General features: G+C 42.6%; 1 protein-coding gene across 7 annotated transcripts in view; it reads left to right on the forward strand.

The window, feature by feature from the left end:
* LOC134356672 (copine-9-like) overlaps positions 1-27,327 on the forward strand; it is a 585,942-nt gene that overhangs the window by 418,277 nt on the left and 140,338 nt on the right. For 4 of the 7 annotated variants that reach the window (XM_063067690.1, XM_063067685.1, XM_063067686.1 and 1 more), the window contains one exon: positions 23,188-23,251. The exons of the other annotated variants lie outside the window; for them this stretch is intronic. In XM_063067690.1, the coding sequence (XP_062923760.1) occupies positions 23,188-23,251 (64 nt within the window). The remainder of the gene's footprint in view (positions 1-23,187; positions 23,252-27,327) is intronic. 7 annotated transcript variants of the gene reach the window in all.

Below are 27,327 nucleotides of genomic sequence, written 5' to 3' on the forward strand. Positions count from 1 at the left end.
ATCAAAATATAGACATCTCCACAACATCCTATACAAAAGCCCTTATTAATGTAGCAGACAGGTTTACATATATATACTGCAGAAAAGGTTGCCATGTTTTATGAAAACTATTTGTTTTTGAGTGCACCATACATGTCAAAAAGTCCAAAGGAATGTATTCCATGATTAATTTATGCCAACCAAAAAGTCCAGGGGCCTTATCGGATATCCAATAAAGTAAAACGTTCTTCCTCGCACAAAAAGTCAGGATGTTAAAAAGTTTTTTCTGATGTGCGTTAATAATACGACTGCTGGGTAAGCCTAAGAGAAAAGACACTGGGTCCAGTTCAAGCTCCATCTTCAGAATCTTTTCCATTTCACTCAAAATATCACTCCAGTATGCCTGAACGTAAAGTAATACGACTGGTTCTGTAGTTTAGTTCCGAATCCATGGGCACTGTCAATATGGACTTTAAAACTTGGAGTAACCTACATGTTCACATAGCCTACATAGCTTATTATAGAGTGATATTCAATTCTTAAAAGTGCTCTTTGGGGTTCCATGGTAGCACAGCAGTAGTACAATGCTATGACAGCTCAGGGCGTTGGATTTTGGTGTCCTTTGTAAACAGTTTTCATGTGCCTTCCCCTGTGTAGATGGGTGCTCTGCTTTCCATCCACAGTCCAAAGATGGACCGGTTACTAGGTTAACTGGTCAGTGTAAATTGTTGCATGACCAAGCTAGAATTAAATCGGTAGGTTGGTGGGCGGCACAACTCGAAGGGCCGGAAGATCCTGCTCCATGCTAAAGGGATAAATAAAATAGCCAAAATGTGGTTGAGAAAAGATATACTATACATTAAAGATTTGGATATTTTGAAGCACTTTTTGAGTTTAATTGGAAATCTTCTGAAACCTCTGTAAAGCTGCCTGCAAGCTAATTTTTCACGTTTATAAAGAAAAATGAGTTTCAATTTACTTTATTTCTGTTTGCTGTGAAAATATACTGCGCTTTGTTTAATACCTTATTGCTATTAACTAGAGAAGCAAGTAAGGAGTATCCTAATATTGTGTTCTTTTTTGCAAGGGTTAGATGAAATTATCTCCCCAGTGAATGATGTAATATAAAAACCTACATGAAACCTTTTTCTAATATCGCTGTGTATCACCAGGGGCGATTTTAACTGGCACCTCAGCGTATAAAAAAACACACAATCCTCCTGGCACTAAGAGAGGTATTATTCATATTCTCTGCACTATTCTCAGTGGGATGAGCTGATGCTTAGTGCAATTATGTGGATAGGACCAAAGACTGAACATTACTCCCAACAGTATTCTCAGACCTTTAGGAGGTGGTATTACATTCTTCCCTCCTTTATTTTAAGAGCTGTTAGGTCCATCCAAAATAAAATAAAACTATTAACATAATAGCCAAGAAATTACACTATTGAGTACATCTACAAATAGCACCTCCACAAGAAAGCGGCATCCATCATCAAGGATCCCCACCACACAAAACATGCTCTCTTCTCCCTGCTGCCAACACTTATCAAGAGCCTCAGGTCCACACCACCAGATTCAGGAACCGTTAGTATCTTTCAACCAGCCTCCTACATGGACAACTTCACTCACCTCAACACTGAACTGATTCCATAATCTATGGATTCCCTTTCAATGCCTGCAAGGAAATAAATCCCAGGAGAACACCGTATATGGTGACATAAATGCACTTCAATAATAACTTTACTTTGAACTTTAAATAGTATATCTTTTCTGGTGGGCATTCTGATTTTGGCTTATTCTGCAGAAGAACGTGATGCAGACAATTTCAACTGAAATTGTTGCAGAAGCAAAACTGGGCCAGACAGTCCTGTGTGCTATTCGCATCAGCATATAAGATATTTCCTGACAATAGGCATCCATTTCATAATATCATTGTTTTTGTAACACCCATTTCTGTTATAACTGGCAAAACTGGAGCCGAAAGTTGCAACCTATGACCTATGTAGCGTCACCAATCACCTTCTAGCCTGTACTTCTTTCCTTCCCTCATCTTCGTATTCTGACTTACAGTCCTGATAAAGGGTCTTGGGCCAAAACATCAATAATTTTCTCCTTTCCATGTTATGTTCTGCTATGTTCCTCCATCATTTTGTGTGTGTTACTCTGGATTTCCAGCAACTGCAGAATCTCTTGTGGCCATTATGGAAGAACCTCAATATAACCACCAGCAATTTGACTTTCCTTGGCTTTTTGACGTGATGCTTTTCTGATATTGGAGGACCTGAATCGATACCTTCAGAAAGGACTGCAGGTTGCACCGATGCAAAGCAGGTTGTAATTATCAGAGATGAGCAAGAGAGGCACTGTAGTGAGAAGGGCAGCACAATAGCATTTAACCTACTCACCGGTAAGTCTTTGGACTGTGGAAGGAAACCAGAACACCTGGAGAGAACCCACACATTCCACGGGGAAGACATACAAACTCCTTACACAGGACTTCAGAATTGAACTCTGAGCTTTGATGCTCTGAGCTGTGTTAGTGTCACACTAACTATTTCACTACCATGGTGACTCTGTGCAGTTTCTGCAAGGGAGTTATCATTGAGAACCCTGTTCTTTCAAGCTCATATTGACTCTGAATTTCCTTGTCACATCATAGAACTACAGAGCACAGAAATGGTCCATTTCTGCTCACCTCATCCATTCTGACCATGTCGCCTGTTGACACTCATCCCACTTGCCAGGGTCAGGCCCTTATCGCTCTCTGACTTCAAGGGCCCCCTCAACATTTTCTCTTCTCTCCTCTTCCAGCAGACAGAAGATATCAAAGCCTGAAAGCTTGTACTACTGGACTCAAGCACAGCCTTTATCCTTAGTGTTATCTAAGACTGTTAACAGACTCTTTGAAAGAGCTCTTTACCATAGACTCCTGACCGCATGGTCTGCCTGATTACAACCTACACAGCAGGTCAAGCATCACCAGCAATGAATGGTGATGTAGGGTTTTGACCTGATCCACTGACAATTCCTTTCCTTGCTTGACCCATTGATTGTTCATTGCTCCAGATTTCAGCATCTGCAGTCTCTTGTGTCTCCTTAGTTCCATAGTTTTAGAAATTTAAAAGAATGAGGGATAATCTTACTGAAGCATTTAGGATTTTAAGGAGCATGATAGGGTAGAGGATTTTGCTAATGGAAAAATCTTGAATGAGGGGATATTATTTCAACATAAGTGGATGGTCATTTAAAGCTGAGGTGTGCAGGAATACCTTCCTGAAGAAACATAGAAAACCTACAGCACAATACAGGCCCTTCAGCCCACAAAGCTGTACCGAACATGTACCTACCTTAGAACTACCTAGGCTTTACCCATAGCCCTCTATTTTTCTAAGCTCCATGTAGCCATCCAGGAGTCTTTTAAAAGACCCTATTGTTTCTGCCTCCACCACTGCCGACAGCAGCCCATTCCACGCACTCACCACTCTCTGAGTAAAAATCTTACCCCTGACATCTCCTTTGCACCTGCTTCCAAGCACCTTAGAACTATGCCCTCTTGTGCTAGCCACTTCAGCCCTGGGAAAAAGCCTCTGACTATCCACATGATCAATGCCTCTCATTATCTTGTACAGCTCTATCAGGACACCTCTCATCCTCTATCACTCCAAGGAGAAAAGGCCGAGTTCACTCAGAGTTACAAAGGAGTTACAAAATACACATGGACTAAGATGTTAACTGTCCTGTGCTATCACCAGTGGGATCATCAGTTGATCTGCCACCTGTCTTCAGGAGTTTCGGCCCGCATATGATCAAGACTCCCTCGAGGTGGTGGGCCAGCAGTGCTAAAGCACCACCTCCCACTGGTGAGCTTAAAAACTTGGCATCTGCCTCTATCAGAGTTGTTGGTCACTTCCATCCAACAGATAGTCTGCTCTTCAGGTGTCTATGCAACTACTGAAGGGTTTGCAAGATATGTATACACTGTCTGACTATCTGCCCCTCTGGACATACCTGGTCCACACCCATGCTGATCCTTTCTCTGCTGCCTCAGCTACAGCCCTGCTGGTTGACTTGATCTCTCTTCTAGTGAAGCCAAGGTCATGCAGCCACTTCTGGAGAGTGAACGCAATAAACCCACGGCAGCCTACTTCAAATGGATAGCATGAGACCTTCCACCCTCTGTCTCTGCACTCTGATCTTAATTCTGCATACTTGGTTAACTTGCATTCATGGGCTTCATCGATGTTGTCTTCCCAGGGAACTGTGAGTTCACCAATAACCACTTCTCTACTGGTGTCAGACCATACGATTACATCTGGACGCAATGTTGAAAAAGCTATTTGCTCCGGGAAACTGCCTTTCCCGTCCAAGTCAGCCTTGACACACCAATCATTGGCTGAAGAAAGTATGCTTGATCGTGAGCCTGTGCTGTACACCCTTGACTTGGAGCCTTCTTTCAGAAATGATATGCGATGTTCTGTGCAGCATGGGGCATGAGATAAGTTGTGCTGCAGTACTCTCTGCTCAACCGCTTCTGTCACAACTTTGAGAACGTTGTTATGTCTCCAAGTGTACATGTCGCTGGAAAGATTGACTCTGCATGCACTGAAGATATGTTGAAGTGTTCCCTTCTCGCCACAAGCAGCACACCTGTCTGTCTTATCTTCATACCAGGTGCTGAGGTTGGCAGGTGTTGGGAGCAGATCGTACGCTGCTCTGCATAGAAAAGAAATGCGGAGCGGTTCCATCTGCCACAGAACATTCCAAGATAGGTGTCGTTGTTCAACACTTTCCCACCGGGTCCAAGCCCTTTGTTTGGCCAGGCCAGCTGTTTTAGTTAACCTCTTCTCCTCTTCTACCTCTCATATTTCTTCTGTCACAAGCTCACAGCACTCCTTACCTGTAGAAGATGACCACCACTTGTGGGTTGTCCATCCAAGTCCCTGGCGGCCTGGCTGGATAGCCCCAACCGTCTCCTTGTGTTTCAATCTGGACTCTGCCTCATCAACTGCTACACGAGCTGACCACTTCCTGCCTGATCTCACATCTGGCTGGGTGTTCTTGATGACAGGGTCTTTTGAGTCTCGAAGCATCAAGAATGATCTTACCTTGGCTACCTTGACCTCCTCAACAAGGGATTGCACTGGGATGGTAAGCTTTGTCTGGCTACTGTGGATTGCAACATTGGTGAGGCTGCTCGGTACTCCAAGCCACTTCTTCACATACTTGTTGATCTTCCGTTCCGTCGCCTCAACATGGGACATCGCCACTTCATGGACAGTTAATGGCCACATTATCCGTGGCATCAGTCCGTACTGCAAGCACCACAACTTCAATTTGCCTGGCAAGCCACACTCGTCAACAGACGTCAGACCTCTGCTGATCTGTTCTCCTGTCTCTTGAACCCTCCTGGTGTCTCTCAGCTCCGCTGTGTACCATTTCCCGAGGCTCTTAACTGGTTGGTCCTGAATGGATGGAATCTCCTCTCCACAAAGGATGAAATGAAAGTCAACCAGCTTTCCTCTCCTAAGAACAAGGCTCCTTGACTTCTTGGTCTTGAACTTCATTCTTCCCCAATCCATTAGCTCCTCGAGTTTAGATAGTACATTTTCCACTGCCTCCATGCTGGGACCCAAAAGGGTAAGATCATCCATGAACACTCATATTGGTGGTAACTCCTCTCCGCCATCAAGTGCGACACCTGGTCCCACTGATTCTGCAGCCCTCACAATAACCCCCGTGGCTAACACAAAAAGGATGGGTGAAATCGCACATCCCACTGGGATTCCAACATCCAAGCTCTGCCACCTAGTTGTAAACTGCTGAGTGGAAAACCTCATCTGGAAATCGTTGTAGTACTGCATAACAAAGTTCCTCACCTTAGCAGGAATCCATAGGAGTTCCATCGCAAACTCAATCAGGACATGGGGAACAGAACCATATGCATTTGCCAGATCAAGCCAAACTACAGCTAGATTTCTTCTCAACCTTTTTGACTCCTGGATGGTATGCCATATCACACTAGAGTGTTCAAGGCATCCCGGGAAGCCTGGTATTCCTGCTTTCTGCACACATGTATTTACTAATCCATTTTCAATCACAAATTAAGATATTCTTTCTGCCAGAATGCCAAACATAATCTTTCCCTCTACATTCAGGAGTGAAATTGGTGGGAACTGATTCAATGTAGTAGAATTCTCTTCCTTCGGGATGTATACTCCTTCAGCCTCACTCCGTGACAAAGCAACAACACCTTGTCTCCACACCACCTTTAACAATCTCCACAAGTATTTCCTCAGCTGTTCACACTTCTTGAACACCTTATACGGCACTCCATTAGGTTCTGGCACTGAGCCTGACCTTGCCTTTCTGATGAACCGTTCAACTTCTGCCAGTTTGGGTTCTGACAGATCGAACTTCACTCCTGGCTTGGTAGGCTTCACAAGCCCTGAAATGTCAAGCAAAGGGGCCTCCCGCCGTTCGTTAGAGTAAGTGCTTGCCAGGTGATCCTCAAGTTCTTGTTGAGAGATGTTAAGCTGCCCGCTCTTACTTTGTTCAAACAGTTTCTTTGTGAACTCGTGAGGGTTCTCAAAGAACGACTTTCTTGGCTTCTCTCTCTTCTTTCTCTTTTTACATTGTGACTCTGCACGATGGAGTGATGCTAACTTTATTCAAAAATGCTGTCAGAGATCAGCAAGCCCTGGCTTGTCACCCTCACTTGCTACCTTCCACCTCTGTCTCAACGATCTAATCTCTCTCCTCAACCTATTAATCTCCTTCTGGCGCCTGCTTGGTTGCTGTGTAGGCTTTGCTTTCTTCAACTCAACCAAACCGAACCTGTACTTTCCAACATCGTAAATCATATCGCCCATCACTTCCAACTTTCTCTTTGATGTTCCCCTGAGCGTGTTCTGCAACATCATACTGATATCCTCATCAAATACACGCCAAACCTTCTCATCTGCCATTGCTGGCCACTTGACCTTCCTCTTCTTCTCTACCTCCTCGCCACCGCCATCATGCGAAGGATCTACCTGGGTACTGTGATCTGAAACCTGACATGGGTTATCTCTCGTCTGACCTGGAGTATGATGACGCTCTCCAGAGCGAATCGCTGTGGCTTGTGAATCGGTGGTTGAAAAGACCACATCATCTGTGCTTGATGAAGAAATCTCATCTTCATCCACTGGGATGGAATAGCATTTCAACTTTGCTTGGTGGACTCGTAAACCTTTAATGCTGGAAAACGCTCTCCCACACCAACACACTGAACACTCAGAGCCTCTTATCTTAGCTCTTGGTCGTAGCCATTCCCTATAAATAAGAAGGTATGGAAATCATACAAAAATATGATTTAGGAGTTTTCCTCATTGATCAATCTCCTTATCTCAGGACTCCGTTCAGTAAATATATTTATTTATTTAGAGATATAGCGCGGCCCAACAAGCCACACTACCCGGCAACCTACCCATTTAATGCTAGCCTAATCATGGGACAATTTACAATGACCAATTAACCTACTAACCGGTATGTTTTAGACCCTAGGAGGACACCCAAGCACCCGAGAGGAAGCCCAGGCAGTAACAGTGAGAACATACTAACTCCTTACAGAGGCTGTTGGAATTGAACTCTGAATTCCAATGCCCTGAGCTGTAATATCACTGTATTAACCACTCATATTGTTCATGTTCGTCCATCGTTGTCGATGAAGACTAGCGCGTGACTTGGATTTAAGTGAGGGAGAGTTGCGCAGCGTCAGCCTCACTCTCTCTTCCCAATTCCCATCTGGATCCAGTGGCAAGACAAGAGTCAAGTGGGCTGGAGATGGGACTAGGCGCAGTGGATGACCAGGACGTCTTCTGTGTCTAGTCATGCTCTACACATTCCACGACGCTTGCAGAGACCGCCTTCTTGACCGTTGGACCTACCATTGGTCTCATCCGCTCAATCCGCCGGAGTCTGTCTTCACATGCTGGGAAAGACAACTCCCTATCTCACCGAGGGTTTGAGACCCGTCGGCTACTCTCACCTGGTTTAGCCAGCTTGTCGAAGCCGTTGCCCAGGGTGTGGCCACTGTCACATGCAAACAGCTACGGGGAGCCACAGGTGAGAGCTGAGTGCCAGGTGGAGACCAAAGGTGGACTAACCACCTTGAAAAGGACGCGACATGTTCCCCCACCAGAGGTGCTACCCCTCCCTGACACCCCATACACCCCTATTAACTACTACACTATTTTGGTACCCCAAAATCTACCTCAAAGACAAGGATCTAGTCTTCCTTAGTCATAGAGGCTAAAACTGCACAATACTCTGAGTGTGGTGTCAGGAAAGCTTCATTTAAATGAACCATGATTTCTGCATTCTGTTACTCAAATTGTGGAGAAATGAAGAGGACATAGAGCATATGTCATAAACAGAAAAGATTCTGCAGATGCTGGACATCCAGAGCGACACACACAAAATGCTGGAGGAGCTCAGCAGGCCAGGCAGCATCCATGGAAATGAATAAACAGTCGACGTTTCAAGCTGAAACCCTTCTTCAGGACTCAAGTTCACATCTATAATATTTGATGGCAACTGACGTCTGCCCAATGGTTCTCTGTTTCCCTATTTTCTATCTCTCCTCTTTGGAACAGAATTTGCTACTTTCCCATCTGCTGGTACCCAGAAAATAGTGAATTCTAGAAGAATTTTGAAAGTTCTTTCTTTGTAAAACTTATTCATATACAGTGGAGATCTTGTTTTTAAAGGTTTAGAGATGAGCTTTATTTGTCACACAGAGTGAAATGTGCTGTTTTGCATTACACCAAATCAACAAGAATTATGTTGGGCAGCCTGTGAGTGTCAAAATGCTTCCGGTGCCAATTTAGTGTGTCCACAACTCCGTACATCTTTTGGAATATGGGAGGAAACCGGAGCACCCAGAGCAAACCCATGCAGACACAGGGAGAACGTACAAACTCCTTGCAGGAAACAGCGGGAATTGAACCCCAGTCAGTGATTGTTGATGCCGTAAAGCCAAGTGCTAACCATTACACTACCTGGCGTTAAAGTCTCAGTGAGCAGAATTTACCTTCAAAGCACAAAATCAGAAAATTATCCCTGTAGTACTTCAGTACTTCATTATTTATCCAATGCAAAACTGGACATCCACAGCTTGCTAATAAAAGCAGACTGCTTAATATTCAGGTCAGTCATAAGCCTATCACATATAGTTTTCTGATAGATCTATTTGCATTTAGATCAGTTAAGACAAAATCATAGTAGCTCAAAGTGGTTCATACATTCAAAGGTTTGGACATTAATTTACCATTATTTTAGCAAGGCGTGACATTTTCTGACAACTCAAGTATTTGCTCTAGTTCCAGAGGTCCACAGTATTTTTTTAATTCCCTTGACATAAGTTGAAGATTGTTTTATTGATGACCTGGTAAATTCTGTTAAGGTCAGTAACCCTACTCCAAGTGGACAGCACTGAAGTTGCTCGCTACCAAACCGTGCATTTAAAGTGCCCTACCTGCTATTTCTCCTGCTTCTCAGAAATGTCTAAAAGTAGAATTCTTCTAGTAGAAAGCAGGCTGTCGCTTAATTGTGTTGCATAAATATTTCTATTGCCACGTCCATTGGATATTTTTGTGACTACAAAAGGAACATGGAAATGATTTGAAGCATGCTGTCCATGATGGTGGTAGAGGCAGATACATTAGGAACTTTGAGGAGATGTTTTGATAGGCACATGAACGTGAGGAAAGTGGAAGGATACAGACATTATGTAGGCATAAGGAATTAGTTTAGTTGGCCATTTGATTACTAATTTATTTGGCTGAAGGGCCTGTTCCCGTGCTGTACTGTTTTATGTTCTATGTTCTGTGTTTTAATACAGAGGATTCCAGTTAATTGGGCCATCAGTTAATAGGGTCAGCCATTTATTTGGGACCACTCTTAAAGAGCAAAAATAAATCAAGAAAATAGTCAGGATTCCTTTCATTTATTTGGGACATTATGCCACTTTATTGGGACAGAAGGCTGTTTCTAAATACTGTAGTGCCATGTATGTACACTTGTGTGGCTGTTGGACACTACACCATGCTTAGAGCAAATAGTTTTTAAATAGCATCAGTTGAGTGAGTTTGTGTTCAGAAAGCAGTATTTTTTGTCACTGATAGCTGGTGAGAAATACACAGTAAGACAATTCATAACTGTTTTGCTCACTGTTGTTTCAAGCATTCAGGCTTGGAGATGCCAGAAATGGCTGGGAGTGAAAATGAAATGATTTTACTACTTCAATAAGTTTGAAATTATGAAAATCTTGAAGATATTGACAATCATCTTGAACGTTACAATGAAAATTGAAGGATACAATTGTATGAAGGTAGCACATTATTTACATTACCTACTTCATCTCCTTTCCAGTCCTGATGAGGGTCTTGGCCCAAAACATCATCTGTTTATCCATTTCCATAGATGCTGCTTGACCTTCTGAGTTCCTCCAGCATTTTGTGTATGTTGCTTTGGATTTCCAGCATCTGAGAATTTCTCTTGTTTGTGATCTACATGAGGTGACTGGTGATTTTGTTCATTTATAGTCAATCAGAAGAATGCAGTAGCGTACTTCATCCATTGATAACTATAGAGAAATAAAATAATTTTATAGTACTATATTAGCTTTACTAGTGTTCTAATTTGTCTGTATTTCATTTAAATACATTAATTTGTTACTTAATGAAACAATAGTCCATCTTTAAGATACCTTTTTAACTATTTTCGTGAACTTCAGCTAAATCGGGACAGCCACTTAACTGGGCCAAAATGTACTAGTCCCAAAGTGTCCGAATTAACTGGAATCCACTCACAAACACGAGAAAATCTGCAGATGCTGGAACTCCAAGCAACACACACAAAATGCTGGAGGAACTCAGCAGGCTAGACAACGTCAATGGAAAAAAGTGTAGCCGATGTTTTGGGCCGAAACTCTTCATCAGGACCGGAGAAAAAAATATATATATGGAGTAGATTTAAAAGATCAGGGGAGGGGAAAGAGAAATACAAGGTGATAGGTGAAACCAGGAGTGGGAGGGATGAAGTAAGGAACTAGGAAGTTGATTGGTGAAAGAGATACAGGACTGGAGAAGGGGGAGTCTGAAAGGAGAGGACAGAAGGCCATGGAAGAAAGAAAAGTGGTGAGGAGCACCAGAGGGAGGTGATGGGCAGGCAAGCAGATAAGGTGAGAGAATGGTGAAGATAAGGGGGTGAAATCCACTGCATTTGCAAAAAGTACACCCATATTCCATGCTACCTCTTAGGAAGTCATTTTAATATCACATTTTTACAAGAAAAGAAGAACCTAATAATAATGAATACTGGAACAAGGACAAACTAATTGCGGGAGGGGGCATTTAACAGAGGGTCCTTAAAGTTGAGGTGAAAACAGAGACTGTTCGAAACACTGAGCAAGTCAAGTAGCATCTGTGGAAAGAGAAACACTGTTAGTGTTTCAGGTTGACTCTATAGATGCTGCCAGATCAAATGAATATTTCTATCATTTCTACTTTTTTTTTTCCAATTTCAGGCTTCCAGCATCTGCAGATGTTTGGTTTACTGAAATGTGAAAACAGGTGAAAGGATACACTGTATTAGATACTTGCACATTGCTTGCTGGCTCCTAAAATTTCTTTGGAAACAAAGTGAAAATCACAATTATCTCATATGTTACAAATTGAAAATAAATTTAGAAAATTCCACAAATATTCAGCAGATCAGGCCACATCCGTGGAAAGAGAAACAGAGTTAATATTTCAGGTCAAAGACTCAGTTCTGAAAAACCGTCTTCAACTTCAGCCTGAAACGTTAAGTCTTCCCACCGACGTTGTCTGACCTACTGAGTATTTCCTGCATTTTCTGATTTGAACCAAAGAATCGCTTTAGAACTAAATAATACTCATTCTTGGACTTAATAGCAGCTGAAAGGGAATTTAGGCATTCATTCACCAGCGGAGTTTTACAGGGAGCCTGAAGGCACGCACTCAACATTTTAGGAACAACTTTTTCCCCTCCAACATCAGATTTCTAAATGGCCCATGACACTACAAAGATTATCTTGCTATTCTCTTCTGCACTATTAATTTATTTATGATATTAACTTGTAATTTTTTTTGTTTTGCATTGTACTGCAAGAGAGAGAGAGAGTCAGTCTCTAGTGCAAGTCCCTTCAATTATCTATCCTGATCCCATTTTCCAACACTAAGTATTTAACCGGGAGTTTCAAGACTGGGAGGACACAGCTCTGCTAACATCTCAGCCAGTGTATTTCACAGTTTGGCAACCCTTGTTTGAAAAGGTTCTTCCTCAAACCCTCCTCTAAATCTCCTGTCTCCTACCTTAATCCTGTTTCGCCCAGTGTTTAAGCTCCATTTTCCCTTGATTAAGATTTGAGGTTTTGGTGCGATGCAAAGTTATCCGTTTGCCTGTGGATGTCATGGTCACTCTTAGGATCATTAGGCTGTGATAATAAACTCTGGCATATCTCACAGTTTGCTACTGTACGTATATGTTACCTTGAGATTTTTCAGCACCCTGCAGACAGCACGAGAAGTCGTTCTCAGGTGATGCAGCGTAGACTTTAAAAGAGCTTGGGTGCTTTTCGGCTCTTTCCCAGCAGGCTGTAATCAACATGGGGCCAATAAGAAGAAAGGAGGTGTAAGCAGAGTGGATGGACACTATGGGAGCAACCATTGTGTGAGTGGGGCAGTGTTCAAGTGGTCCAACTTTGGCTCAGTGGGCTTGGGGGAGAATAGGTTTCAGCAAGCACTGGTGGAAGTTCTAAGTAAGTTTCTACGAAGTTTACTTTTCTGTTAGTACATATCTAGCATGCTGAGAATGGGACTGGAGGTAGTGGTATGTATTTTGTGTGAGGTGTGGGAACTCTGGGAGACATCAGCCTCCCTGGTAGCTACATCTGCACAAAGTGCGTCTAACTGCACCTTGATGATATGGGAAAATGAGGAGGTGATAAATAGATGCTACAGGGAAGTAGTCAGCTGGGTGACTGTCAGGAGAGGGAAAGGGGACAGGCAGCCAGTGCTGATTAGTCCTGTGGCTATACCCCTCGATAATAAGGATACTGCTTTGGATACTGTTCAGGGGGACAACCCGCCAGAAGGAAGCAGCAGCAACTGGGTCTCAGGAGCACTGAGTCTCCTCTGTGGCTCAGGAGAGGAGCGGGAGAAGAGGAGTGCATGGTGATCGGGGAGTCCATCATTAGAAAGCAGGTTCTGTGGATGTGAAAGAGACACTTGGGTGGTATGTTGCCTCCCGGGCACCAGTGTCAGGGATACCTAGAATTGGGTCCACGACATTCTAAAATGGGAGGGTGAACAGCCAGAAGCCGTGACAGATATTGCTATCAATGAGAAAGGTTGGAAGAGGGCGGAAGTCCTGAAGAGAAAATAGGAAGTTAGACAGAAAGTTGAGAAGCAGGATTTCCAGAGTAGTAATATCCGGATTGCTCTCTGTTCCACATGCCAGCGAGGGTAAGAATAGGACGATTTGGCATATGAATGCATGACTGAAGAATTGCTGTAGGTGACAGGTTTTCAGATTTCTGGATCATTGGGATCTCTTTTGGGGAAGGTATGACCTGAACACAAAGCCGGGTTACATCTGAACCCAAGAGGGACCAATATCTTTGTGGACAGGTTGGCAGGGAGATGGGAACTGGAGTGATAGGCCTGAGGACAGGGCAACTAGATGCAGTGGAGGGTGAGACTGTGAAGAGGGACAAATAGATGATAGGGCTAAATTGCAATAAGCGGGATGAGTTAAATAGTAATGGGGAGCAAAATTAAGAAGGATGATGAATACAGAAATGAAAGTATTATATTTTGGTACATGAAGTAAACATAATAAGGTAGATGAACTCGTTTTTGCTGTTTGTGTGAGTTGTTCTTTTGCGCATTGGGTGTTTGAAGTTTTCTTTGAACAGGTTCAACGGTGTTTCTTTGTTTTGTGGCTGTAGAAAGATGAATTTCAGGGTTGTATACTGTATACATACTTTGATAATAAATGTACTTTGAATCTTTGTAGCACAGTTATTGACTGGCAGTTATGATGTTATGAGCATCTTTGAGTGACGGCTGAAAGAATATCATAGTTAGGAACTTAACATCCAAGGATACACATTCTATTGAAAGGACAGACAGGTAGACAGAGAGGATGGGGTGGCACTTTTGGTAAAAAATTGAACCAAATCCTTAGAAAGAGCTGACATAGGATTGGAAGATGTAGAATCTTTGTGAGCAGAGTTAAGAAAATGTAAGCATGAAAAGGACCTTGATGGGAGCCAGGATGTGGTCTATAAGCTACAATGGGAGATAGTAGAGACATGTAAAAAGGGCAATGTTGTGATAATTATGAGGGGTTTCAATATGCAGCTAGATTGGGAAAATAAGGTTAGTGCTGGAACCCAAGAAAGGGAATTTGCAGAATGCCCACGAGATAGATTTTTAGAGCAGCCTGTGGTTGAACCCAATAAAGGAATGGCAGTTCTGGACTGGGTGTTATGTAATGACCCAGATTTGATTAGGGAGCTTAAGATAAAGGAACTCTTAGAAGACAGTGATCATAATATCATAGAATTCACCCTGCAGTTTGAGAAAAAGAAGCTAAAATCAGATGTATCAGTATTACAGTGGAGTAAAGGGAATATAAGGGGCATGAGAGAGACGCTCGTCAAAGTTTATTGGAAGGGGACACCAGGAAAGATAATGGCACAATAGCAATGGCTGGGGTTTCTGGCAGCAATTCAGAAGGCGTAGGAAAGATACAACCCAAAGATGAAGAAGTATTCTAAAGGGATAATGAGGCAACGGTGGCTGTAAGGGGGAAGTCAAACACAGCATAAAAGCAAAAAAGAGTTCATATAACATAGCAAATATTAGTGGGAAGGTAGACAATTGGAAAGCTTTTAAAAACCAGCAGAAGGCAACTAAAGGTAAAAAGGCCATAAGGAGAGAAAAGTTGAAATTTGAAGATAAGCTCACCAAATATATCAAAGAGGATACCAGAAGTTTTTTTTCAGATCTATAAGGAGTAAAAGGGAGTCAAGAGTGGATTTTGGACAACTGTAACATGACAATGGAGAAGTAGTAATGGGGAGAAAGAAATGGTGGATGCGCTAAATAAGTATTTAGCATTAATCTTCGCTAGCAGAATGCCAGAATATGAGTGTCAGGGGGCTGAAGTGAGTGCCATTGCTATTACTAAGGAGGAGGTGCTTGGGAAGCTAAAAGATCTGAAGGTAGGTAAGTACCTTGGACCAGATGGACAACATCCCAGGGTTCTGAAAGAGGTAGCTGAAGAGTTTGTGGAGACATTACTAATGATCTTTCGAGAATCGATAGATTCTGGCATGGTTCTTGAGGACTGAAAAATTTCAAATGTCCTTCCACTCTTTAAGAAGGGAGGGATGCAGAAGAAACGAAATTATAGTCTACTTAGACCGACTTCAGTGGTTGGAAAGGTGCTGGAGTCCATTATTAAGGATGAGTTTTAGGAGTACTTGGAGACACATGATAAAATAGGCCAAAGTCAGCATTGTTTACTTGAGGAGAAATCTTGCTTAACAAATATGTTGGAAATTCTTTGAGGAAATAACAGTCAGGACAGACAAATGAGCATCAGTGGATGTTGTTTATTTGGATTTTCAGAATGCCTTTGACAAAGTGCCACACATGAGGCTACTTATCAAGGTAATAGCCTATAGTATTACAGGAAGCATACTAGGATAGACAGAGGACTGGCTGACTGGCAAGTGCCAAAGAATGGGAATACAGGGGACCATTTCTGGTTGGCTGCCGGTTACTGGTGGTGTGCAGCAGAGGTCAGTGTTCGGGACTCTTCTTTTCACATTATGTCTTAATGATTTGGATGAAGGAATTTATAGTTTTGTAGCCAAGTTTGTGGCCAACACAAAGATAGGTGGAGGGACAAGTAACGTTGAGGAAGTAGTGTGTCTACAGCAAGACTTAGACAGATTGGACAAATGGGCAAAGAAGTGGCAGGTGGAATATAGTGTAGGGAAGTGCATAGTCATTCACTTTGTCAGAAGGAATAAAGACTATTTTCTAAATGGGGAGAAAATTCAGAGATCAGAGATGCAAAGGGACTTCTGAGTCTTGTGCAGGATTCGCTAAAGGTTAACGTGCAAGTTGAGTCACTGGTAGGGAAAGCAAATACGATGTTAGCATTCATTTTGAAGGGACTAGAACAGGGGTCCCCAACCTTTTTTGCACCATGGACTGGTTTAATATTGACAATATTCTTGCGGACCGGCTGACCGGGTGGGGGGGTGGGTGTTAATCAGGACCGGAATATAGGTGATAAGTCTTTTAGAAGTGGCTGATACACTCAATTTCATTTCTAAAGGGGTTTATCTAACAAATTTAACATTAAACACACAGCGTATAGTTTCCTCGCATGAATATAGTGATAAGTCAATTATAACAGTGGTCCCAAACCTCCAGGCTGCCGACCGATATCGATCCGCGAAGAATGCAGCGGTACAGCGGTGGCCAGAACGCACCCAGCACGTCTTTAAGAAAAAAGCCGAAATAAACAAGCTAATTGATTAGGTGCTGCCCGGCACGTAAATGTCGGACCAGATCAGAGGCACTTAGAATAATAAGTGGGTATCTCCTTGAATCCAATTGAATATTGAAAGAGAGGAATTAGAGAGATGTTTCCTATAGTGGGGGAGTCTAGAACCAGAGGGCATGGCCTCAGAATTGAGAGATGTCCATTTAGATCAGAGATAAGGAAAAATATCTTCAGCCAGGGGTGGTGAATCTGTAGAATTCATTGCCACAAAGTACTGTGGAGGCTAAGTCATTGGAAAAATTTAAAATGGAGGTAATAAGTTCTTGATTAATCAGGGCTTAAATGTTACAAGGAAAAGGCAGGAGATAATAGGTCAGCCACAACAGAATGGCAGAGCAGACTTGATGGGCTGAATATCTTAATTCTGCTCCTATATCTTATGCTGTTATGGTCTTAAGATTCATTTTCTTGCAGGCATTTGCAGGAAAATGAAGAAATATAAAATTTATGAAAAACTATAAATATCAAAGGATGAGGAAAACAATGTGCAAAAGAAGAAAAATCACACAAATAATCAAAAAAGTAGATCACTAATACTGAGAACGAGTAGTAGAGTCTTTGAAAGTGGGTCTGTAGGTTGTAGAGTCAGCTCAGCATTGAGGTGAGGAATAGTCATGCTGTCTCAGGAGACTGATGATAGTAGAGTAATACATGGCAGTGGTGAACCTCAGTGACCTCTGACTGATGGCTAACGAAACAAGAAAAAGAACTATATACTTCGTTACTCTCAGCTTTTCTGCAAATGATCGTCGTAAGTTATGGTCTGTAACTTCTCTTTGGACTTGGAATCGATTTGATGTTGCCGCACCGAGACAAGGTGAGGTGGCAGACCCGTCACCGAGAGTGAGCAAGACCCGCAGCTCGATCGTTGTAAATGCTGTGTTACTGGCCGAATCGAGGCAGCGAGGTCTGGGCACCAGAGAGTGCTGATTCAACTGACTTCGATGTTTGGACGGAGACTTAAGTGCAGGGCCGAATCGGAAAGGTTGGTTACCCAGCCGAATCTAGGCGGTGACTCCAGGTCCCAGGGCAGATTGGGGCGACTGAACTCGATGTTTGGATGGAGACTTAACCACAGGCCGAATCGCAAATGATGAGTTCAGGCTGAATCAAGGTTGTGAGGTCCTGGCCTAGAGCGTATTGTGGTGGCTGAACCGGATGTTTGGACATCAATTTAGGCACCGGGCCAGATTGAAAAGGTTTGGGTGTCAGGGCTCGAGGCGAGGGACAGGCTGATTCAGATTGCTGTGCGCTAAACTATGGGACTCTCTTTGCAGACTTCAGTTTAGGACACTATTTGCTTGCAGTTATTGTTTGAATGATGATGGTTTTTCCCTTACCGCACATTGGGTGGTCTTTTTTATATAGGTTCATTTGGGTTTCTTTCTTTTGTGGCTGCCTGTCAGAAGAAAAATCTCAAGGTTGTATCAAATGTACATTAAACTTTCAATTTTGATATATTCCAGAACCTGGTGGTGTGGAACCTCCTTCCCAACTGCAGTAGAAAGAAGAGATCATGGCCTGGCTGGTGGGGTCCCTGATGATGGATGCTGTTTTTTTGTGGCAATGCTCCTTGTAATGTGCTCAGAGATGGGGAGGCTTTTCCTATGATGAACTGAGCTGTACCCACTATTTTTTGTAGGATTGTACATATTTGAAGGTAGAATGATTGGCAATACTTTATTCTGGGATATTCAATCTATGTAGATCCTCAAACCAGGATGACCATGGCAAGTAACAGTAATATCCAGAGGCCAAGCCAATTGTTCATAAGACTATAAGACCATAAGACATAGGACAGAATTAGGCCATTTGGCCCATTCGATCATGGCTGATCTTTTTTTTCCCTCCTCCTCAACCCCAGTTCCCGGTCTTCTCATCATTATCTTTGACCCCATGTCCAAACAAGAACCTATTGATCTCAGCCTTAAATATACCAAATGACCTGGCTTCCACAACTGCATGTGTAACAAATTCCACAAATTCTCCACCCTCTGGCTAAAGAAGTTTCTCCATATCTCTATTTTGAAAGGGCACCCTTCTATCCTGAAGCTATGTCCTCTTGACCTAGACTCTCCCACCATGGGAAACATCCTTACCACATCTACTCTGTCTAGGCCTTTCAACATTTGAAAGGTTTCAACGAGACCCCCTCTCATCCTTCTCAATTCCAGTGAATACAGACCCAGAGCCATCAAACATTCCTTGTATGATAACCCTTTCATTCCTGGAATCATTATTATGAAACTCCTCTGGACCCTCTCCAATGCCAGCACATCTTTTCTAAGATGAGGGGCCCCAAACTATTCACAGTACTCAAGGTGAGGCCTCACTACTGCCTTATAAAGCCTCAGCATCACATCCTTGCTCTTGTATTCTAGACCTCTTGAAATAAATGCTATTTATTTACTAACATGAGCATTGGGTGATTGGTAGGAGGCAGTGAGAGGGAATTGTTTCTACTGACAGGCAAAGAAAGAAATGGTGGGTTATTGGTGCCTTAAAACCAGTCACTTTGGGCAGATAGGACTCATTATCTGTGGTTAGCAGTGTATCTAGGAGAAGGAAAACTGATTTCAGGTCCTCACTACCTTGCGGCTAGACCCACTCATGAAAACAAGCTAGCAAATAATATCAAAGTGTATAGTAAAAGTTTTTTCAAGTACGTTAAAAATAAAGAGAAATGAGAGTGGATATAGGACCACTAGAAAGTGAGAGAGGAGAAATAATAACAGGGACAAAGAGGTGTCTGATAAACTTATTGAGTATTTTGCATTAGTCTTTACTGTGGAAGACTCTAGCAATATGCCAGATGTTGAACGGTGCGAGGGAAGAGAAGTGAGTGCAGTTACTATTACAAAGTGTTCAAGAAGTTGAAAGACCTAAAGGTACATAAGTCACCCAGACCCTAGGGTTCTGAAAGAGGTAGTGTTAGAGAATGTGGTGGCATTAGAAATGACCTTTCAAAAATCATGGGACTCTGGCATGGTGCCAGAGGACTGGAAAATTGCAAATGTTACTTCACTCTTTAAGAAAGGAGGAAGACAACAGAAAGGAAATTATAAAACAGATAGCCTGACCTCAGTGGTTGGGAAGATGTTAGAGTCAGTTGCTAAAGCTGAAGTTAAGGAGTACTTGGTGATACAGGTCAAGGTAGTACAAAAGTCAGTATGGCTTACCTCAGGGAAAACCCTGTCTGACGAACCTGTTGGAATTCTTTAAGGAGATTACATGTAGGATAGATAAACGGGATGCAGTGGATGTTGTATATTTGGACTTTCAGAAGGCTTTTGACAAGGTGCCACACATGGGGCTGCTTACCAAGTTAAGAGCCCATGGTATTACAGGAGGTTACTAACATAGTTAGGGCATTGGCTGATCAACCTGCATGTTAAAATCTCCCATGACTACCATTACATTGCCCTTTTGACACGCCTTTTCTATTTCCTGTTGTAACCTGTGGTCCACCTCCCAGCCATTGTTGGGAGCCCATATATAACTGTCATCAATGGCCTTTTACCCTTGCAGTTTCTAAACTTAACCCACAAGGATTCAACATCTTCCGATCCAATGTCACACCTTTCTACTGATTTAATGTCATTCTTTACCAGTAGAGCCACACCACCCCCTCTGCCTACCTTCCTGTCCCTCTGATATAACATGTAACCATTCAGCTCCCAACTGCAACCATCCTTCAGCCACAATTCAGTGATGGCCACAACATTATGCCTGGCAGTCTGTAATATTGCAACAAGATCATCCAACTTATTTCTTATACTACGCACATTTAGGTACAACTAAGTCCCATCAACTGCCTGCCCTTCCTGACAATCTGACTGCACGCTATCTTTACTTTTTTATCCTGAGTCCCTTCACTCTGGTTCCCTGACAAATTAGTTTAAACCCTCCCCAACAGCTCTAACAAACCTGCCCACAAGTATATTGGTCCCCTCTGGGTTCAAGTGCAACCCGTCACTTTTGAACAGGTCATACCTCCCCCAGGAGAGATCCCAATGATCCAAGAACATGAAGCTCTGCCCCTGCACCAGCTTCTCAGTCATGCATTTATCTGTCAAATAATCCTGCTTCTATGCTCACTGGTATGTGGCACAGGCAGCAATCCAGAAATTACTACCTGGGAGATCCTGCTTCTCGAGTTTCTACATACCTCTCTAAATTCTCTTTTCAGAACCTCTTCGCTTTTCCTTCCTATATCATTGGTACAAATATGTACCAAGACATCTGGCTGCTCCCCCTCCCTCTCCAAAATGTCGTGGATGCAATCCGAGGCATCCCTAACCCTGGCACCTGGGAGGCAACATAACATCCAGGTGTCCTGTTCATGTCCACAGAATCTCCAGTCTGTCCCCCTCACTATCGAGTCCCCTATCACTACCACACTCTTCTTTCCCTTCTACATCATGTACCCATGCTCAGTGCCTGTAACCTGGTCACCATGGCATTCTCCCGGGTCATCCCCCACAAAAGTATCCAAAGCGATATACTTGTTTTTGAGGGGAATGGCTACAGTGGTGCTCTCTTCTAATTGTTTATTTCCATTTCTTCTGACAGTCACCCAGCTACTCGCCTCCTGCAACTTCGGGGTGACTACTTCCCTGTAGCTTTGATCAATTATCTCCTTGGTCTCCCATACTAGCTGAAGGTCATCCAGTTGCTGCTCCAGATCCCTAACATGGTCTTTAAGAAGCTGCAGCTGGAACTTCATGCAGATGTAGTTCCCTGGTTGACTCTGGGTCTCCCAGTTCTCCAAGAAGAGTACACCACAGCCATTTAAATGGTACAATGAGAGAGGGAAAAAAACAAAAAAGGTAACCTTAACAGATGCTTTACACAGAGCAGACACTTCTTCCAAGCCGAAGCCTCCTTTGAGCCAAAGTCTGTCACTTCTACTCTCACCACTGGCCTACTCTCGACAATGGCCGCTCCGCTTATCCCTTCTGTACTTTTATTTAGTTTGCAGAGCTCTGTTAACACCGCTGATAGGCCCCATACAATGGGCAAACGCCCGCAAAGCTCTTTTTAAATAATCGCCGCTTACCTGCGAGAAACACCTCTCCTTTGTAGAGCTCTGTTGATGCCTTTGATAGGCCCCATACAATAGACAAATGCCCACAAAGCTCTCTTTTTAAATAATTGCCCAAGCACTAGAGCGTGAATCCTATCAAAGTATCTGGTGACTTTAATTCAAACAACTTACATGTAGATAAAATGTCATCCAGCTGCTGAATGGTTATTAAAAAAATTTGGTCCAATAATGTCCTTTTGGGGCATTATTGGTAGTAGTGAGAAGAAAGCATGGCCTAGATGGCTTATGTAAGTTGCTCAAGATTTCTAGCATCTGCAAATCCGATGTGTTTATGGAAGTCTATCTTCTTAAGCTGAAGCAAACAATAGAAGATGCTCTTCATTTTGCTATGGTTGAAATATTTTTGATCGATGTGTACTCTAGGATCCCAGAATAAAGCAGTAGCCAGTTATTACCGCAGAAGAGTGAGTTATTCTTTCAACACCGACTGAGTGAAAACATGCATCATTATGGCCAACTTTCAGGTGGATATATTAAGGAGGATGTTACACCATCTAGTATGGAGGGGCCACTACACAGGATTTGAGAAAACTGTAAACTCAGCCAGCTCCATCAGGGGCACTGTCGTCCCCAGTATTGAGGACACCTTCAAAAGGTGATGCACCCATCAGTAAGGACCCCCATCACCCAGGACATGCCTTCTTTTCATTGCTCCCATCAGCGAGGAGGTACAGGAGACTGAAGACGCACACTCAATATTTTCGGAACAGTTTCTTCCTCTCCACAATCAGATTTCTGAATGGACAATGGACCCATGAATCCTACCTCACTATTTTTTCTCCTCTCTTTGGACTACTTATTTCATTTAATTTTGTTTAATATATACATTTACTGTAATTTATAGTTTTATTATTATGTATTACAATGTACTGCTGCTGTAAAACAACAAATTTCACAACATATGTCAGTGATATTAAACCACAATCAAGAGAAAATATGCAGATGCTGGAAATCCGAGCAACACACACAAAATGCTGGAGGAACTCAGCAGGCCAGGCAGCATCTGTGGAAAAACGTACAGTGGATGTTTCGGGCTGAAACCCTAGATAGGACTGGCAAAAGTGGATAATTTTTTCAGGATTGTGGGGAAAGCACAGAAAAAACGAGGACTAACTGGATTGCTCTACAATGAGCCAGTACAACTGAGCTGCCCAAGTGGCTACTGTCTGTATAGTAATGATTTTGCAAGGTTCTTAAAAAGATTTTGCTATTGAATAAGGGAATAAATCACTTCCTGTTTTGGTTCTAATTAACTAAAGCAGTCTTACCTTGTCATATTTTAATAAGATGCAAAGCTGCCACAGCAAGCCTCAGAGGCTAAAAGTCTGCTTTTAATTGTGTGTGGTGGGATGGCCTGGGCCTCAATCTGTCATCTTTCTGGGTCTCTGTAATAAACTGTCCTGTCCTTAGCCAATGAATGATGGTCTGTTCTCTTCTCATCTCTCTAGGGGACTTCCCGGGAAAAAATGTGGAACACTGATCTTGTCTGCTGAAGAGCTGAGTAACTGTCGGGTCAGTGTGGGCAGTATTACCTTGTTATTGTTCTCTGTTGGTGTTAGAGCATGTTTTCTTTTGTCATCTTAGTCGGGGAAATCACACTACATTGCTGTCTGGCTCCCTGCTTGTTTCTGTTTGGTAAAGTAGTCTGATAAAAAGTGACCTCTAACAAGAACTGTAAAATGCCATGAATTGAAACCAATGTGTGATGGAACTCCTCCTGAATGTCACAAAATTGCTGTGCAGCAGTTTAACAAACTGACAGAAATATCCTTCTCTCAGACATTTATTGTGAAGATGTTTGCATTTTTCACAATGAATTTTAGAAAGGCGTGATTATCCACTTCACTCCTCCCACTTGACCACTGGGTTCTGAATCCCTATGGCTGGCGTTAAAGACTGGAGCTCACCTGCAGTTTCTGTTCCCAACCTAAAGGATTTCCCCATTTCAAGCCAAGGCTGTCTTTCCTATTGGCTAAAGGGTGCAAAACCATTTGAATGTGATTGGCTAACATTTCTTGGAGAAGAAGGGAGAGCCTTGATTCTAAAATTCTCTACTCCAACACAGTAACAAAACAGAAACCAAAACCTTCTTCTCTGTTCAGTTTCAAGTCATCGTAGCTTCACTCCAACAGGCCTGTGCATTGTGATCCCTGGAACATGTTCTTGGGTGCAAGGAGAATTGGAGGAAAATAATGAAGAGTCACTATATGGACAGTACAGGAAAATCAGTGGATAAATGCAACCTAAATTCGAGACCATAATAGCCGGCTGTGGTATATGTGTCCAATTACAAAACACTGAAAATAAATAGAAAACACATATAAAGCAAGCATCGAAATCAACATTTTATATTCCAGAGGGTTAGACTTACTGCAACATGAAATAGTCTTGTGAGTAAATCTGAACACTATTTAAAGGTAAGAATCATAACTCAAGTCTCCAGAATCAACCTGACCTTAAAACCTTTCAGTCTAATTTGTGTAGATAAATTTCTGACTTTCCCTTTTCTGTCTCTTCCTTTCACTAAATGTCAGCCCATTTCTGATGCCCTTCCCTCCTGTCTCTCCTTTGCTATTCTCATATCTAACGGGTTGCATTCTGGTTCCATTCTAACTGGTTGCATCACTGTCTGGTATGGAGGGGCCACTGCAAAGGACTGGAAGAGGCTGCACAAGGTTGTAAACTCAGCCGGCTTCATCATGGGCACTAGGCTCCCCAGCAATGAGATCGCCTGCCAAAGGTGATGCCTCAAAACGGAGACATCCATCAATAAGGACTCCCATCACCCAGGACATGCCCTCACGTCATTGCTACCATTAGTGAGGAGGTACAGGAACCTGAAGACACACACTTGATGTTTTAGGAACAGCTCCATCTGCTTCACCATTAGATTTCTGAAAGGACAGTGAATCCATGATCACTACTTCACTATCTTTCCTCTCTTTCTGCACTGCTTATTTAACTTATATTTTTCTTACACACACGCACACACACACACACACATTATATATATAAAAACAACACATTTCTTGACACCCCCCGCCATACACACACACACACACACACACACATTATACAACTCCTCGGCTACATGACAGGGTTGAATCACAATGGCTACTTGGTCTACCTGACTGCACAGTGTTGAGATATGAGAGGAAACCCACAGGGTCACAGAGACAATACTGAAGGTCGTGATTGAAAAGGGTCGAATTAGCTGTGATAGGTTCAAAGTTCAAAGTAAATTCATTATCAATGTACATGTATGTCACCATTTACAACCCTGAAATTCATTTTTCTTGTGGGCATTCACAGTAAATGCATGAAACACTATAGAATCGATGAATGACTGTACGCAGTAGGATGGAAAACAAACAACTTGCAAAAAACAACAAAACTGTGCAAATACAGAAAGAAAGAATAAAAGAAATAAAAATATAATAATAGATAAATAAGTAATAAATATCAAGAACATAAGAAGAGTCCTTGAAAGTAAGTCTAAAGGTTGTGGGAACAGTTCAGTGATGGAGTGAGTGAAGTTGAGTAAAGTTATTCCCTCTGGTTCAGGATCTTCAGTGCTGCCGATATGTAAAAGCAACATGCTTTTAGGGGTGAGAAAAGGGATTAGGAAGACAAGTCATTTAACACTAACATGTTACAGTGAAAGTGGAATTTAGAAGTGCAGAAATAATTTTTCATAAACCATAAACAGGTGAAGAAACCCGGGAGAAGAAGTGAAAACGGAGCACCTGGATGCCAAAATAGCATAGTAGTTAGCGTGATGCTATTATAGCGCATGGCGTCAGAGTTCAGATTTCAAATCTGGCGTCCTCTGTAAGGAATCTGGCGTCCTCCCTGTGGAATGCATGGTTTTTCACTGGGTGCTCTGGTTTCCTCCCACAGTCCAAAGACATATCGATTACTAGGTTAATTAGTCATTGTAAATTGTCCTGTGATTAGACTAGGGTTAAATTGGTGATTGTTTTGCGGTGTGGCTCAAAGTGCCGGAGGTCCTAACCTGAGCAATATTTCAATGTAAGTAAGGATTGCGACATGTGATAGATGCCAGTTATGAGTCTGTGAACTGCTCTGCCCTGTTGAGGATGTAAAGATTCAGTATGACCTTCATTCACTGCAACAGGAAAGCATTTCTTTTGCCAATATTGTCAATTCTCTCTTTAATTGGCAAACCTTTCAAGAATCAAAGAGCTCTTTCCCCCCTTGTGGAAATTCTATCGGCTGCGATGAGCAACACCTGACTGATGCTGATTTGACTGTAATGTTGCTTTCAATTACACATGTAATTCCCCTTCAGCAGCTAATGAGATGAGCTTCTGCTACCAACAGTTGTTTACAGATGCCTTTTCCCAGGCTGTCTGGGTTTCATTAGCCTGACACTCTGGGCACTCGGTGTTGATTGAGGATAGGAGATGTGATGGTGCAATATTTAAAGACTATGGCTGACGTCAAACATTCTTTTATGAAGGGCTCAGAAATTGGCAAAGCATTTCCCAGAGGTTACAAAGTTGTTTGTGTCTGCACTCGCATTAGTATTCAAAATAAATATGAGAGGAGGAGGCGGTGAGTGAAATGGGAGTTAAGACTGCATGTTGACTCTGGCTATTGAGGACTAATGGATGATCTTGTGTTCTGTATGGGACAGCTGCTTGGATCAGAAGGAACAAGCCAAATGGACTTCAGGAGAAAGTTATTTATGTCTGCTGTCTTTAAACTAGTGCATAATATTTGTGCTCAAGAATGTTAAATGCATCTGTTGCAGTATCAAATAAAACAGTCATCCCATGTAAAAAAAAAATCATCTCCATATTGACAGGCACTCAGAATCATACACTACATGTCATTCTTCCACTATCAGGATTACTGCCAAATAATTATTGACGGCTATCCAGACTGGTCATACCTTGGACTACTCTGACAATTCAAATCGCAGGAACTTAATAAACTGCCAAGAAGATTAGATGCAGCCCAATCCATTACTGGCACATTCCTCACACCACCAGTAGTATCTGCAGGAGATTCTGGAAATACTGTGTATCTGTGGTGCTGCTACAAATAAGTTTCTCATTGCACTCGTGCATGTAACAATAAAAGTTGAAATGCAAATGGCCCCACCTGCTGAGCAGCAGGGAAGATTCCTTTGAACAACAGCGAGGTGCAGTTTATTGATTGATTGATTGAGCTGCAGCACAGAATAGGCCCTTCTGGCCCTTTGAGCTGCAAAGGCCAGCAACCCCAGGTTTAATCCTAGCCTAATCACAATACAATAACCAATTAACCTACTAACTGGTACATCTTTGTACTGTTGGACGTAACTGGTGCACCCGGAGAAACCCACACGTTCCACGGGGAGGATGTACAGACTCCTTAGGAGGACACCAAAACTGATCTCTGAACTCCAACACCTGAAGTTATAACAGGGTTGTGCTAACCGCGACTCTACCATGGGTTGTAAAGCAGATGTATCACAACACCGGAGAGCTGGGTTCAAGCCTCACTTCTGGTGTTGTCTCTGTTGTATGCACTCTCAGTCTAGGGGTGAGTTTCCTCCAGGTGCTCCAGTTTCCCTCCAG

The sequence above is a fragment of the Mobula hypostoma genome, chromosome 15 (genome assembly GCF_963921235.1).
Source record: "Mobula hypostoma chromosome 15, sMobHyp1.1, whole genome shotgun sequence".
In the NCBI taxonomy this organism is placed as follows: Eukaryota; Metazoa; Chordata; class Chondrichthyes; order Myliobatiformes; family Myliobatidae; genus Mobula; species Mobula hypostoma.